The 14,124-nt window shown below is 38.8% G+C and overlaps 1 protein-coding gene across 1 annotated transcript in view; it reads left to right on the top strand.

Annotated features, from left to right (window-relative positions):
• The first annotated feature begins 2,340 nt into the window (after positions 1-2,340).
• Positions 2,341-14,124, top strand: part of CCDC192 (coiled-coil domain containing 192) — a 211,969-nt gene continuing 200,185 nt past the window's right edge. Inside the window, exons 1-2 of the mRNA XM_060637897.2 lie at positions 2,341-2,646; positions 7,520-7,571. Coding sequence (XP_060493880.1) covers positions 2,585-2,646; positions 7,520-7,571 — 114 coding nt within the window. The 5' untranslated portion in view covers positions 2,341-2,584. The remainder of the gene's footprint in view (positions 2,647-7,519; positions 7,572-14,124) is intronic.

The raw sequence follows: 14,124 nt of genomic DNA, 5'->3' as shown, positions 1-14,124 counted from the left end.
TAACAAAGACACACCCAGACTCTCAGACATCGGCACAGTCACCTTGAGTCCAACATCCAAGGTGAAAGCTTAGTGAACCTCCCTGGGTCAGCTCTGTGAAAGCGGTCATTTATCTCCACAGGATTGTATCACTGGAAGAGGAATAACTATGAGGTATTTCTGTTTGCTTTCCTTTGTTTATTCATTTGGATGCCTGGGATCTGTTCAGTCAGAAGAACCCTTTGGAAATCTAAGATCTGCTTCCTTTACTCTTTTCCCAATAGGACATTCATGCCTACTAGAACCATAACCTTGATAGAATGATCAGCTCCATGAGAACATGGACAGTATCAGTTTCATTTATGCCTAGCACCATTTCTAGCAGACAATGGGTTTTCAAAAAAAATATGTGGCAAACAAGTGAATAAACAGTTAAAAGTGAGTGGACTGATGAAGGCCAAAGGGCTATATCCCCAGCAGGGACTGTAAAGACCTCCATGGTGGCTTTCTTTCCGCTCTACAGCTACACCACTTCTGTATCACTATCTGTTCGAGCTCTTTCCTCATTGCTGTTTCCTCTTCTGCCCTCCTCTCTGGTCTTACTGGCACTTACGCATCAAAGCTGTAGAAGGCTTCCTGATAAGCGGTAGCGCAAGAGCACATAAAGTATATATAAGCATTAAGATGCCTTCTTGTTGTATGCGTATATATGATTTCTGATTCTAGGGAAAGATGCATTTTTGACGGATCACAAAGTGACTTTTAAAAAGGTCTGTAGTAGTCTATAAGAGCCCTGAGGAGCTTCTAGTTTTTTTTAGTTTAAAATATTGTTGCTGGTGGGAGCACGAATGATTTATATACATTTCTAGAAGTTTTGTTAAAACACTCCTTTTTTTCCTTGAAACTAGAGGGCAAATCATAGTTTTTCTTAAAATTCAGTCCAGCTTTTAAAAATGAGACCATTTCAAGGACTTTCATGCATAGGGACTTTTCCTTAACTTAATCATAAAAACCAGGATCATTTTGTTGTTGTTGATACTTAGCTTGTTCACAAGAATTCTGCAGGCCGATATGTCTTCAATAAACCTGCTAAGTTCTTCACCACCTCCTTCCGAAATCCTTCTCTGATAATATTCATTTACGGAGGATTAACAGTGGAAAAGTCACTTTGTTTTTCAAGGACTTTTCGAAAGACTGTTTTTGTACCAGCCATATCTCCCCACCTCTCTTTTTGATCAGTGAGATGTAAGATAAGATTAATAACCATTATAAATAATTAGTGCTTACACTGCCTTTCACCAGCCATTACTGAGATGACCTTCTTTTCATAAACTGGTACGAACCAACTACGTGTTGAACATCTGCACATTCCTCTAAAGTGCACTTAAATATAATCCACCTTGTGGGTTTTTTTTTTAATATGATAGGCTAAGGGAACATAACAGGATATTAGAGTTGGAAGGGATGACAGAAACAACTCAAGCAAGTCCTCTGTAAATAAAAACCCCAAGGTGTAAAGAGAAAGGTAAGATTTTCTATATTCCACATAGGCTTATACACTGGATACAAAGCCAATACCCAATCTTTGTATTTCCACACCCTACCTAGTTAGTGGTGATTTTTCCACCCAGAGCACCCATAGCTCCATAGTTTATAATTTTGCTCATAGTTACACTTTTTAGCTAGTAAGTCCAACTATCTTCACTACTATTGCAGTCATTTGATCTAATTTGCTCTATCTCTAGAAACAAATTCTGTGATTGGAAAAACTGCAGTCTGTTATTTTGAGATGGGCTGTGTGATGAGGTTTGGGTAAGCCTAGGACATAAGGGATCCAAACCCCGAAGTGATTCGGATCATTAGACTGCCGAAGTCCTACATGTACTTCCTGCCAGAGCAGTAAGAGGAGTAAGTAAGAATACGCGCTAACCAGGGTCCACAAATACATCCAGGGAGAGACGTAACAACTGCCTGGGAGAAAATGGCTCTTGCCTTTAGATAAGCAAAGGAAAGAAGGAGCAGTGGTGCAGATGAGCTATGACAGTGAGCAGAATGCCATTACCACCTCTGCAATCCTGCATCAGGAAAGAAGCCTTAGTTAGGACGTGGCCAGGTGGGATCTTCTGTCTGGGGTCTATGGGTCCCAGGTAAAGAATATCATCACAAGCTGGGGGTAGTCTGTGCCAAAACTACTGCTAGCCTGTAAACCAATCCGTTTCTGTGTATGCACCCCTCTTAGACAAGCAGTGTGACCGTTAGCACTGGTTCTAGATGCAAACAGGCCACGGCTTGAGCACAAAACCACTGCTTCTGGCCCACTTTGAATGTGTTTTCCAGAAATGATGAATATGTGGTGATTCCTCAGGAATACTCATGCCTGGATCTGATTTGTGAAATGTTGTGAGGGGTTACTGTGGCTTTGTAATTGAGGTTTTTTTTTTTTTTTTTTTTTTTTTTTCCTTTGGGAAGTTAACTGTTCTTCCCGCAGCCATTGTGGTTGCCTAGCAACAGGAAACAGTAGAGCAGTAACAGGGATTCTGTAACTAAGGCATGGAGATAGTTGATGTCTGTCCCATGAACAGGGTATCCCAGTGACCCTGACGAGATGGGAGAATGTTACAGCAAGAAATCTGTGGCCCCAGGGTATGAAACCCCAGGGAGAAGCAGGTGAGTTCCCAGCTCCTTCTGTCCCAAAGAATTCTTGGAAATTTCTAGATAGAGTGGACCTTACCCAGTGCTTCAAAGGAAACCTTTCTTTAAAGCCTGGGGAAAAATATCAAACAGTCTTTTCACCTGTTCCAGGGAAATGACCCCTTTCTTTGAATGGTGCTTTCATAGGGCAGGGTCTGACACACAATAGTTGTTCAATAAATATTTGTTGAATGAATAAAATGTCCCTTACTTGCTCTTCTCAGAATCACATACGCACCCCAACCATTTTATTGGCATTGAAGGGAAAGGCTGAGAACCGCTGTAATGAAATGTCACCTTCACTGCTCCCTTGCCAGGAGATATCCACAAAAGAAGCTAGGTCATTCCAATGCTCCTCAAATAAAAACCCAAACCAACTCTGGCAACACATATGGAAGTAAAATTTACCTTTATAACTGATCTACAGTTAATCACTGGAAAATCTGCATGTTGGGACATTACTCATTTTCCCTTCAGATATAGAAATACCTTGTCAATTAGCATTTTCTTTTAAGCCTAGCATAGGAGATGACCACACCTCCTCTGAAGAAAGAGGTGGACTGTGGAGCATGGTGTCCTGTGATATGTACACATGTAACTGTAGTACTGCTTAGGCTTTAAAATGTATTTTTATTGCATGAAAGGTGTGGGTCTTGTTTTTATCTGTTTTTAACCTTGGGTCTATGGACCACAGATGCTGTGGGATATTCACAAATCCCCCCAAACTTCATGTGAAATGTTTTTTCTAGGTGCAGAAGTTCTGTGACCTTCAAAAGATGAACAATCTTTGGGAGGAGGGAGTCTTTTGTCTGCTAAAGAAAATGAAATTTATCAAACACCTATGTTCTTTTAATTTCCCTGAACACAGCACCTAAAGAGACAATATGTCAATGTGCTGACAATAGGAGAGGTGAACATAATGTTACCGACTGAAGAGAAAATGCCCTGTGATTAACAACTTTGAAATGAACAGCCAAGTGTACAACCAGCAGGGAAACCAAGTGAAAAGCAGGACTTTGCTCTCACTGCAAATTATCATTGGTGTTTTTGTTCTCCTGGTATATGGAACTGAGTGTTCTGTGCAAGTAGAGAGCAGGGCTTTGATGTAGGACACAGCTGAGGACATGCTACCTTGGTTAACCCTTAGATGGGTTCAGTCCAGCTTCTTCACTTCTAAGCAGGAGCAAAATGGTCACATGTGCCTGGTCGTCTGCCCTACTTCTCTCTTCCCTCTTCTTCTCAGGCCCTTGGGGGAAATCCTGTCTATAGTTTATAGACATCAAATGGGAATTTGCTTCTCTGCTTGTCTGAGAAAAGAAGGTTAGGCCTTGGATGCAATTAACCCAGGGACTAAAAAAAGGCATTTTCCCAGGAAATTCTTCCCCATAAGATTCGGCTGCTCAATAGCTGTTTCCAAACCAGTTTTATCAACATCTGTTCATCACACGGACTAAGTGGTAACTGATTACTACTCCAACACAAACAAACAAACAGTGTACAAAGTTTGGACAACAGATAGATATTTCACTTAAAGGAAGGAAATACTTAACTTCTTATCAATTACTAAGAAAAAAAATTACTGTAAAGCCGAAATGTCATATTAATACTCCCTGCTGATAGAAATTTAAAGAATTTTCTCAGTTTTTCCATGAACCCTGAAGTAAAACAAAACCAGTGCAATAAAAACAAGCTTCATAAATACATTTGTTAATTCTAATTTGTTTTCTCTCAAGGCTAATAGGCTTTCTAAAGCTTTTTTTCTCCTGAATTATGTTATAAACATGACTTGTGCTGTGTATGCCGAGTAGCTATGGTTACTCTGAGGCCATGACTCATGACCTTTAAATATTATTGTCAGGCAGCCAAAGCTCCTTCACTTTTAAATCAGTAGTTTTGCTTCAGGCATTATTAAAAGAAGGTGGTTTCACTTGAACATTTGTTGTACATCTGAAGATGCACTTAAGGGTACTGCACCCACAATGTTTTGTTTGTTTGTTTGTTTGTTTGTTTGTTTGTTTTTGTTTTTGTTTTTGTTATTTTTTTGGCTTCATTCCATGACCAACTATTAATTTCTTGCTTGGTATATCATTGGGTGAATGAAAATAAACAAGGATATTCCTTGTCCTCTAGGAGATGTCACTGAGATGTACAAAAACATAGGTAGACAAATAATTATTTACATGATTAAATGGCATCAGGGTTTGAAGAGACAGATATCCAAATACTGCTTGTGGACACAGGGGCAAGAAACAGTTTTGATTGGTAGGATCAAAGAAGCGTCAGGAAGAGCCAGAATTTGAGTCATGGAATGAAGAACAGGTAAGATTTTCACAAACAGAGAAGAGAGTAAGAGCATTTCTTGTCTGAGGAAACAACCAACGAAAAGGATAAACATATATTCTGGAAGTATTGAGCAGTACAGTTTGATGAAAGTGGCATTTTTGCAAGATCCACTGATAGATGATAAAATTAGATGGTAAGAGGGGGCAGTTTATTAAGGTCCTTCAAAACCATTTGTTGGTTTGCCCGGCAATATGATGGCAAAACTTTGTTTTCCATTTCATGGTAAAGAGATACTGTCAAGTACAAAGCACCAAAATACTGGTTTTTGCTGATTAGATATGATGTGAGAAGAGCAATTACATCTCTCAAAACCCCAGTGTGTCCTTCCACTGAGTGGGAATCTAATTAACTTTGCTCAATTGTCACTGATTACTTCATGAACATTTTAAATGGTTTTATATGGTTTTGAAAAGTGAGAGACCTGCACAATAACATGGAAAAAAATAACACATTCGCGAGGGAGAGAGTAGGACAGAAAATAATAAAAGTACCCTAGGATTTTAAAGTAAGGCTTATTGGTTGACAGCAGAAGAACAAGACTTATTAAGACTAGATATTTACTAAATCATCCATGGATTAATTCATTCATAAATAAATATTTATGGACCATTCTAGTCTTGTTCAAGATGCTAAAGACAGGGTAACAAACTAGAAAAAAATTCTCTATCTTCAAGAACTTTGTACTTTCAAGTGGGAGGAAGCACAATAAATATAATAAACAAACAAGTTCCACAGGATGGTAGAAGGTGGTGAGTACAGCAAAGAAAAATTAAACAAGGTGATGAGGATGGAGAGAAGGTGGAGGTCAGTTTTAAAGGAGGCACATATGAGAGGCCTCAGCGAGAAAGCATATTTGCACAAAGACAAGAAGGGAGTGGAAAAGAGCCAAGCAGGCAAGTATGGAGTACGTGTTCCTGGCAGAAGGACTTGAAATGGGAGCCTAGATGAGAAGGTTGAGGAACAGCAAGGAAGCCAGCATGACTGACTGAGGAGAGTATCAGATGAATTCAGAGAGGCAAAGGTGGACTTGTATGGGAAGGGGAAGGAGGGAGTAGGAAGTCCTACAGTACATGGGAAGGGTGGTTTGGTGAGACCTGTAGGGCCTCATACACCATTGTACAGGTTTTGGCTTTTATTCTGAATGAAATGAGATCCCATACTTTGAGCAGAGGAGTGAAATGATATTCGTTATTGTAGGTGTACTGAAAATAGCATGTAGACAGTACCATCTTGGAGGTTCATGCAATAATCCAGGCAAGAGCTGATAGTAGCTTGAGGCTTGAACTAGGGTGTTAAGAGAAGATGGTAAGAGTTAGTCGGATACTGGATATAGTTTGATTGTAGAGCCAAGAGTGTCCTGTTAAAATTGCTTATGGGATCTGACACAGAAAGAGAGTCAAGGTGTCAGCCTGAGCAAGTGGAAGGATATTGTCATCATCAACTAAGATGGGGAAGAGTGTGAGCAGAAGATTGGGGGTAAGAATTAGGAGGTAGGTTTGAAAATGTTGAAACTTGAGATATCTATTAGGCATCCAGTGGAGATGTCAAGAAAGCAATTACACGAATGAATCTCGAATTCGAGGGAGAAGTGTGGAAATGTGTCCTTGGCAGTGATCGGCATATTGATGAACTTAAAGCCATGAGGATGGGTGACATCAACAATGGAGCAGATATGGGTAGAGGAGAGAGGAAGCCTGGGAACATGCCAAAAGTGAGAGCTCAGAGAGAGACAAAGAACCACTGAAGCAAACTGAGAAGTAGCAGCAAGTGGGACAGGAAGAAAACTTGGGACCTTAGGAAGCCAAGTGAAAAGAGCATGTCAAGGAGGAAGTGATGAATCATGTCAAAAGCTGTCATGTAATGTGAAATGTGACAAATGATCATAGCAGTAACAGCGATGTGGAGATCGCTGATGAACTAAGTGCAATTTATGTGGGTGGTACTTAGGAGAATGTGAATGGAGCTGCAAGGAGGGAAGGAATTAGAGACAATGAGGATATAGCTTCGTTATAAAGGGGGTCAGAGTAATCAAGCAGAAAGAAAAGGGTTAAGAGACCTCAAGATGCAATAAATAACAGCATGTTTGCAAACTACTGGAAATGATCCCAGAAAGAGAGATTGATTGAGGAACAGTGTAGGAGACAAAGAATTCCCCAAGTCTGCTGTTTCCACAGGATGGTATGCTTTCTTCCACTTTTCCTTTTTCTTTTTTTAGTTGAAAGAAGAGATTTTGCAGGTTTTCAGAACAGACTGTACTGTTCAGACTGCTTATTCTCAAGAGAACCTTTAAAGGCTATTTTATCTTCTTTGAGTGAAGTTTACATTCCATAGTTTTGATTTCCTTTAGAAATGTTCAGAAATTGACATTTGGAGGAAATACTTTAGAACAATTATCTTCAATGTCACAGTGTAGGGATCTATTTGATGTGGGGTGTATATGTGTGTGTACAACTGTGTGCACTTCTGAAATAAAATTTTGGAATTCTAAACTCTTATTTTATTTCAGCACCACATCTGCAAGTTCAGAGTCAAATACACAACAAAGACACAGGACACTGGTAAGAAATGAAGTTTGCAGAAATTCTTTCTTGTTTCTTTGTTTTAAGCATTACAGTTAACGAAACTTTAACTTCCCTAATGAATGTTGAGATTTTCCTGACATAGTTTTGTTTTCACATTTCATTAGTAAAGATCTTAAAAACAAAACATGGAGTGTTCTTTATCTTGTAGAATGAGGCAAAGTGGGTAGAGTGCCAGCTAAGTGATATTACTGGGCAGTAGGGAAGTTAGGTGAGCAATGGTGTGGCCCCCCAATATCATGAACATCGTGGTTACCTCAGAGTATTCGCTTATACAGGAGGAAATTCTGGCATTCAAACAAGGTACAGATTGGGTAAATCACATTATTTGGTTTATTTAGGCTAAGGGTTAAATCACAGTCTTTTCCAGATATTTCTAATTCACACCCTTACAAATCAGCAAATGACAGACCTAGCTCTGACCCTTGAGGTCTTGTCTCTTCTATGAGCTCTGTTACACCCTGGGATAGTCAGGTCCTTTTTACCTGAGCCTCAGTTAGTACCTGCCCAAGCCTCGGGTAGCCAAAGTACAGGCTGTTGAGAAATGTTGAGGTTGGGTGATGGGGACATGGGAGTTCATTACACTAGTCCTCCACTTTTATGTTAATTTGAGGATTTCCCCTAAAGGAAAAATAAGCTGTGTACTCCTGATTCAGTTTTAGTAAGGGGATCCCCTAGACTCTACCATAGATGTTTCTAGAACAATTCTGAAACCCAGACAAGAACCAAGTCATTTAAAGTCTCAGGATCTTATTTTTAATCCATGAAATGAGGATGATGAACTTTAATAGTCTACCTCAAATAAGACGTTTGGGATATGAAAATGGTGGGTGAAGTCACACAAGTAAATGGAAATATAGTTATTCGGTAATAACAGCATTCAAATGGGCTCCCCTATGGGCTAGGGACCTCACTCTTTGGTTTCTCTATTTCTTTCTGGATTCAACAGTTCTCCTCTACCACTCCCATCCCATCTCAGCATCCCCAGCTAAGAACAAATGATCTAATGAACTGTATATCCAGAATCTCACTCCTGCAGTTATTTTTGTTCCAAAACATTAACATCTCTTTTATTTTATTTTATTTTTTATTTTTTAAAATGTACATCCAAATTAGTTAGCATATAGTGAAACAACGATTTCAGGAGTAGATTCCTTAATGCCCCTTATCCATTTAGCCCATGCCATCCCTCCTCCCACAACCCCTCCAGCAACCCTCAGTTTGTTCTCCATAGTTATGAGTCTCTTCTGTTTTGTCCCTCCGTTTTTATATTATTTTTAACATCTCTTTTCTAAGTCATGTTCATTTAACCTGATTCCCGACAGACTGAACTTGTCTCTCAAATCCATAATTATTTTCAGCAGGAGGGGTTTTGTTAAAGAAATAGAAGTCAAGGGAGACCAATCTAGAGTGGTAGAATATGAACTTTATTAAAAATCTTCTTTCTGAGTGTAGTTGTTATTTAATCTTATATTGTGTGTTTTCAGCTAGCAAAAAAAAAAAAAAAGCCTAATAATGAAGTTTTTTAAATGTATATATTGGAACTATTCATAATTCTGTTGCCCACAGAGAAAGTATCCCTCACTGGCACCGTATAAAAACATTTTTTTCTCTGCTTGGAACCCTTGGGTTAGCAGTTAAATTGCAGTTTTGGAGAGACTTCAGCTCACCAATCTCTGTTTACTGCCTTTCCCTCTAACAAGGCTAATCAATTAGCACCCTAGAGGTAACCCTCTAGTTGGCTGCATATGACACTGAAAAGGACAAGGTGCCAATTACCACATTTAGGATTTCTGTTCAGGGCTCCCAATTAGCTTCCTGGAGTTCAGAATCTACTTCTTTCAATTTACATTTAATACAGTTGGGATCCCCAGGGTTGAAAGTAGTTGGTTCTGCTGTGTTCTGCTGTGTTTTTACATTTCTAAAAGAATACATTCAGCTGAAGGAGGTTAGAATTAGGGACCTCAAGGCCATAAGATATCCGCAGTTAGTGCTGTCTTCTCATCAGACAATCCCTTTCGAATCTCGGAACTCTTGGACGGTCACTCAGCAGAACTGACTCTGCTATGTATCATGAGGAACCAAACTGCAAGTAGATCTCAGATGCCTCTTTAAAATTTATTTTGATGTTTATTTTTGAGAGAGAGAGACAGACAGACAGAGCACGAGTGGGGGAGGGGCAGAGAGAGAGGGAGACACAGAATCAGAAGCAGGCTGAACCAGGCTCTGAGCTGTCAGCACAGAGCCAGATGCGGGGCTTGAACTCACAAACTGTGAGATCATGGCCTGAGCTGAAGCTGGAGGCTTAACCGACTGAGCTAGCCGGGTAGCCCATCAGAAGCCTCTTTTAAAATAGTTGCAGTTTGCTGTAACAGAAGAGAAGGAAATTGAAGGATGAAACCTGTTTAATTCTGTGAAGATATCTTGACCACCCAAACGCAATGAAACCTGTGCTACCTATCTGAAAATGGTGGTTCCCTATTCGCCTTTACTACACTGTTCTCTGCGCCTTTAATTTTTGAACTCTTCTGGTAAACTGCATCCTTAGAGTATCAACTGGCCTTTGTTTATTCATCTCTGTGTCCCCAGGATAGAGTCTCTGCTGCCAAAATAGCACTCAGTCATTACTGTCTGAGTCCATTGGACTGAACAAATGGACTGAGCCCCAGGCATGGTATTAGGTGATGGACAGATGCTATCCCTCCGATTCCTACAGCACCAGATGGTCATGGTTTTCAGAATCATCACTATCATATTGATACCTTTCTTCTTATTATTAACACTTGAGAAATTAAGAAATTGAGATTTGGGGAGGTTGAGAAAGTTTTCAGATGTTGAATGACCAATGAATCTGTGTTCACCAGATAGAGGGAACATTATGGGATAATACAGTGTTATTTTCTTTAGATCCCCATCTCAGGTGCGAGGCTGTCCCTGTTTACCTGCACCTTATTCTTTTGGGCCCGTTGGAGGATTAGAATGTTATTTAAACTGTTGCCTTTGCTGCATTTTAAGATCTTCTGGCAGAGAACAGCTAGTGCATATAAATAACCTCATTTGAAACTGTTTAGGAAATAGAAATTATATTGAAAGGAGGCTTGACCTGAGCCAGATACCTGGCTCCGAATTTCTCCCTCTGAACTATTCCTGACCCACTGTGACACACAGAAATGAATTATGTAAAACATATGATGTCAGTGGTTATGTGGAGGGGCACATCCACAAGTGAGGGTGTGGGTATGAATTCATTAATGCTAGAATATGTATGAAGTATTTCACTCATTGTGCAAAACTAAGCTTATTAGAAAACCTCAGAAACCATTTGGCTTTCAAGTAGTAATTAGCGATGACTTCATTAAAGAATCATTATTCTAGGTGCTGAAACTATGAAAGCACTTTTTTATTTTTAATTGGTGAGGTCAAATTCATAGCACACTACAAAGAACGTCAGCTTTCCAAAACTAACTTAAAGGAGCTGAAATATTTTGCATCTGATAAATGGGGAAAGGCAAGCAATGCCTTAAATTGTGCCAAACTGTATAAATTCTGTTTTTCTTTTAGTACTTGGTATGATATAGTATTATGTTCGCAGGAAGCATGTATTTGGTCTCATTATGATATTTCTAAATTTTTATATTCTAAAATGGCTTTCAGAAAATCCTTCCCATTGCGGAGAAAACTTTCAAATTATTTGTTAATATATCACGTGTGTTTGCAATGAACATTTCAAGTTATTTAAAGGAAATCTTCCTATTTATTCTGAGAATAAGATCAATATAGAACTGCATCTCTATGTATATTTAAATATAAAGATTTGTGGATGTTCTAGAAAATGGAGTATTTAGGTATTTATTTTTCCTACTTTAATAGGTGAGAAATGATGTGTCAAAATTTTTGTTTTGGATTTCTTTCTTTCCTCTTCTTTCTCTTCCTCTCTTTTTTCCTTCTCTCTTCCTTTGCTTGCTTTTCTTTCTTTCTTTCTTTCTTTCTTTCTTTCTTTCTTTCTTTCTTGTCTTTTACTGAAACGCACTTGACAAATTTGAAATGTACAAGTTGAATTTGACATACACATACAAACCAGTCAAGAAAATGAAACTACCCATCACCCTCAGGAGTTTCTCAGGCTCCTCTCTAATCCCTCCCACCCACTTCTCCACACCTGCCTATATACCATTCTCAAGGAAGCACTGATATGCCTTATGCCACTGTCTATAATTTTGCATTTCCTTGAGCTTTATGTAAATGGAGTATGTGATATATTAATGCAGTTCTATATTGGTCTCATGATAAGAATAAATAGGAAGATTTCCTTTAAATCACTTGAAATGTTGATTTAAAGCATGAGTGATATATTAACATATCATACAGTATGTACCCCCTTTTACTGGCTTCTTTTACTTAGCAAAATTATTTTGAAATTCATCCATGCTGTAGTCTGTATCAATAATTCATTTTTATTGAATAGGACCCCACTGTATTGAACCCATCAGTTTGTCTATCCCTCTACCTGTTGACTGACATTTAGGTTATTTCCAGTGTTTGACTCTTACAAATAAAGCTGCTTTAAACATTCATGAACAAGTCTTTGTGTGGACCTATGCTTTCTTTTCTCTTGGGTGAATACCTAAGAGTGAAGTGATTGAATCATATGATAATTTAACTTTCTTAAAAACTGTCAAACAGTTTTTCCAAAGTGATAGCATCATTTTACATTTCCACCAGCAGTGTGTGAGAGTTTTAGTTGACCCACATTCTCTCCAACCTTGGTAGGGTCAGTCTTTTAAGTCTTAGCCTTTCTAATGTAGTAGTAGTATCTCAGTGTGGTTTTAATTTGCATTTCCTTAATAGCTAATGGTGTCGAGTACCTTTTCATGTACGTATTTGCCATCTTTATGTCTTGTTTGGTGAAGGATCTACTGAAATCTTTAGTTTGTGTTTAAGTTCTTTTGTTTCTTATTATTGGATTAGAACTCTTGATGTATTCTAGAGATAAGAAATTTTTCAGATATATGTTTTGAAACTATTTTCTCCAGCCTGTGGTTACTCTTAATCTTACGTGTCTTTAGAAGGGCAGGAGTTATTAATTTTTATGAAGTCTAATTTATCACTTGGTATTCTCTTGGCTCATGCGTTCGCTATCTAAAAATTCTTTGCCTGAGGTCACAAATATTTTCTCCTGTTTTCTTCCTACAGTCTTAAAGTTTTAGGTTTTACATTTAGATCTAGGCTTTATTTTGAGTTCATCATGCCTTGATGATGACTCAAAGCTTGAGTCTCTCTCAAGGAATCTCCCTCAGCTAAAGGAGCTCCAAGGCTCTAAGGCCTTCCATCTTCATGGGATCAACATTATCCAATGAATGGTTGTGTCAGGGCCTCAGGACCAAGTCCCCTTCTTTAGACAGAGGACAATTCTGAAAGGCCAGAGCCCATCCACAGCCCCCATAGAATTTCTGAGGCTGCTGTTGCATTCTGCATCTCTTTTCCTTTAGAGGTGTTGCTCCCAAGAGCCACCTCCAGTAAGCTGCTCCCCAGGGACCCTAACCTAAAAAGTCAAAATAGGTCTAAGGGAACAAATAAGGTTTTGCAAATGGAAACTCATAAGAAATGCAAAACAGCTACTGTGCTGTCACTAAGGGCACAGCAAAAGATGTGAAGAGAAACTGTCACTGTGACTCTGATACCCCTTCAGAGAAGTCTTTCTTCATATAAAAGATTTAATGAATGTATGTTTGCAGACTTTAAGGAAGCAAAAGTTTGCATTTAATAAAGTACGATGTTGTCTATTTAGTCCATCTACAAAATTGGCTTTTTCCCACAAAAGGACACAAATAGTTAAGAAATTGAATGTTTACTTCTAGCAATATCTGCTAGTTATCTAGATGGTATCTAACATGACTCTGCAAGAGTGATGCTATCTCCCAGATGCTGGGATGTGAGATGTTAGTTGGAGTGTTTAGCCATTGTTCAACCTCTCGTATAGCTTCTTTCATGTTGACATCTTGCAATAAATGAGGGGCCGATCCATATCATGCTCTCCTGCTCCCATCCCCACTCTGTCCCTGGACAATCAACTCTAGTTCATCTAACCTAAATCTATAGCCTAAATTCTATCACAGAAGCAACTTCAACAGAGATTTTGGGTCTAGCAATGCATAGAATGATGGTAACCATCATAGACCTATAACTGGTGAAAAAGGTATTTTTTCCTTTGGTTATTATCAAGAAAGATCAAAACTTCATTTTATTTGATGATCATTAAAATTTATGCATGTTATCAGTTGCAGTGGGCAAATGGCTTATTATTTTGTTTAGGTGAAGAATTTACTTCTTCACAACACTCTATTTGTCATAGTTATTAAGAGACCCTCTGGATGGAATCTTCCCTCAGAATGCATTTCTTCGGTCTGGGCGGGCAGCAATGGAAGGAGGGGTAAATTGGAGTTTAGATGCACTACTTCCACTCCTATGCCATTAAGTCAAAGAAGACACAAGGCTTAAAATAGCTTCAAAAGCTGAGGAAGTAAAATCACAT

The sequence above is a fragment of the Panthera onca genome, chromosome A1, assembly GCF_046562875.1.
Source record: "Panthera onca isolate mPanOnc1 chromosome A1, mPanOnc1 haplotype 2, whole genome shotgun sequence".
Classification (NCBI taxonomy): Eukaryota; Metazoa; Chordata; class Mammalia; order Carnivora; family Felidae; genus Panthera; species Panthera onca.
Note: the sequence above shows the minus strand (reverse complement) of the source record. Positions and strands in the feature narration are given on the sequence as shown.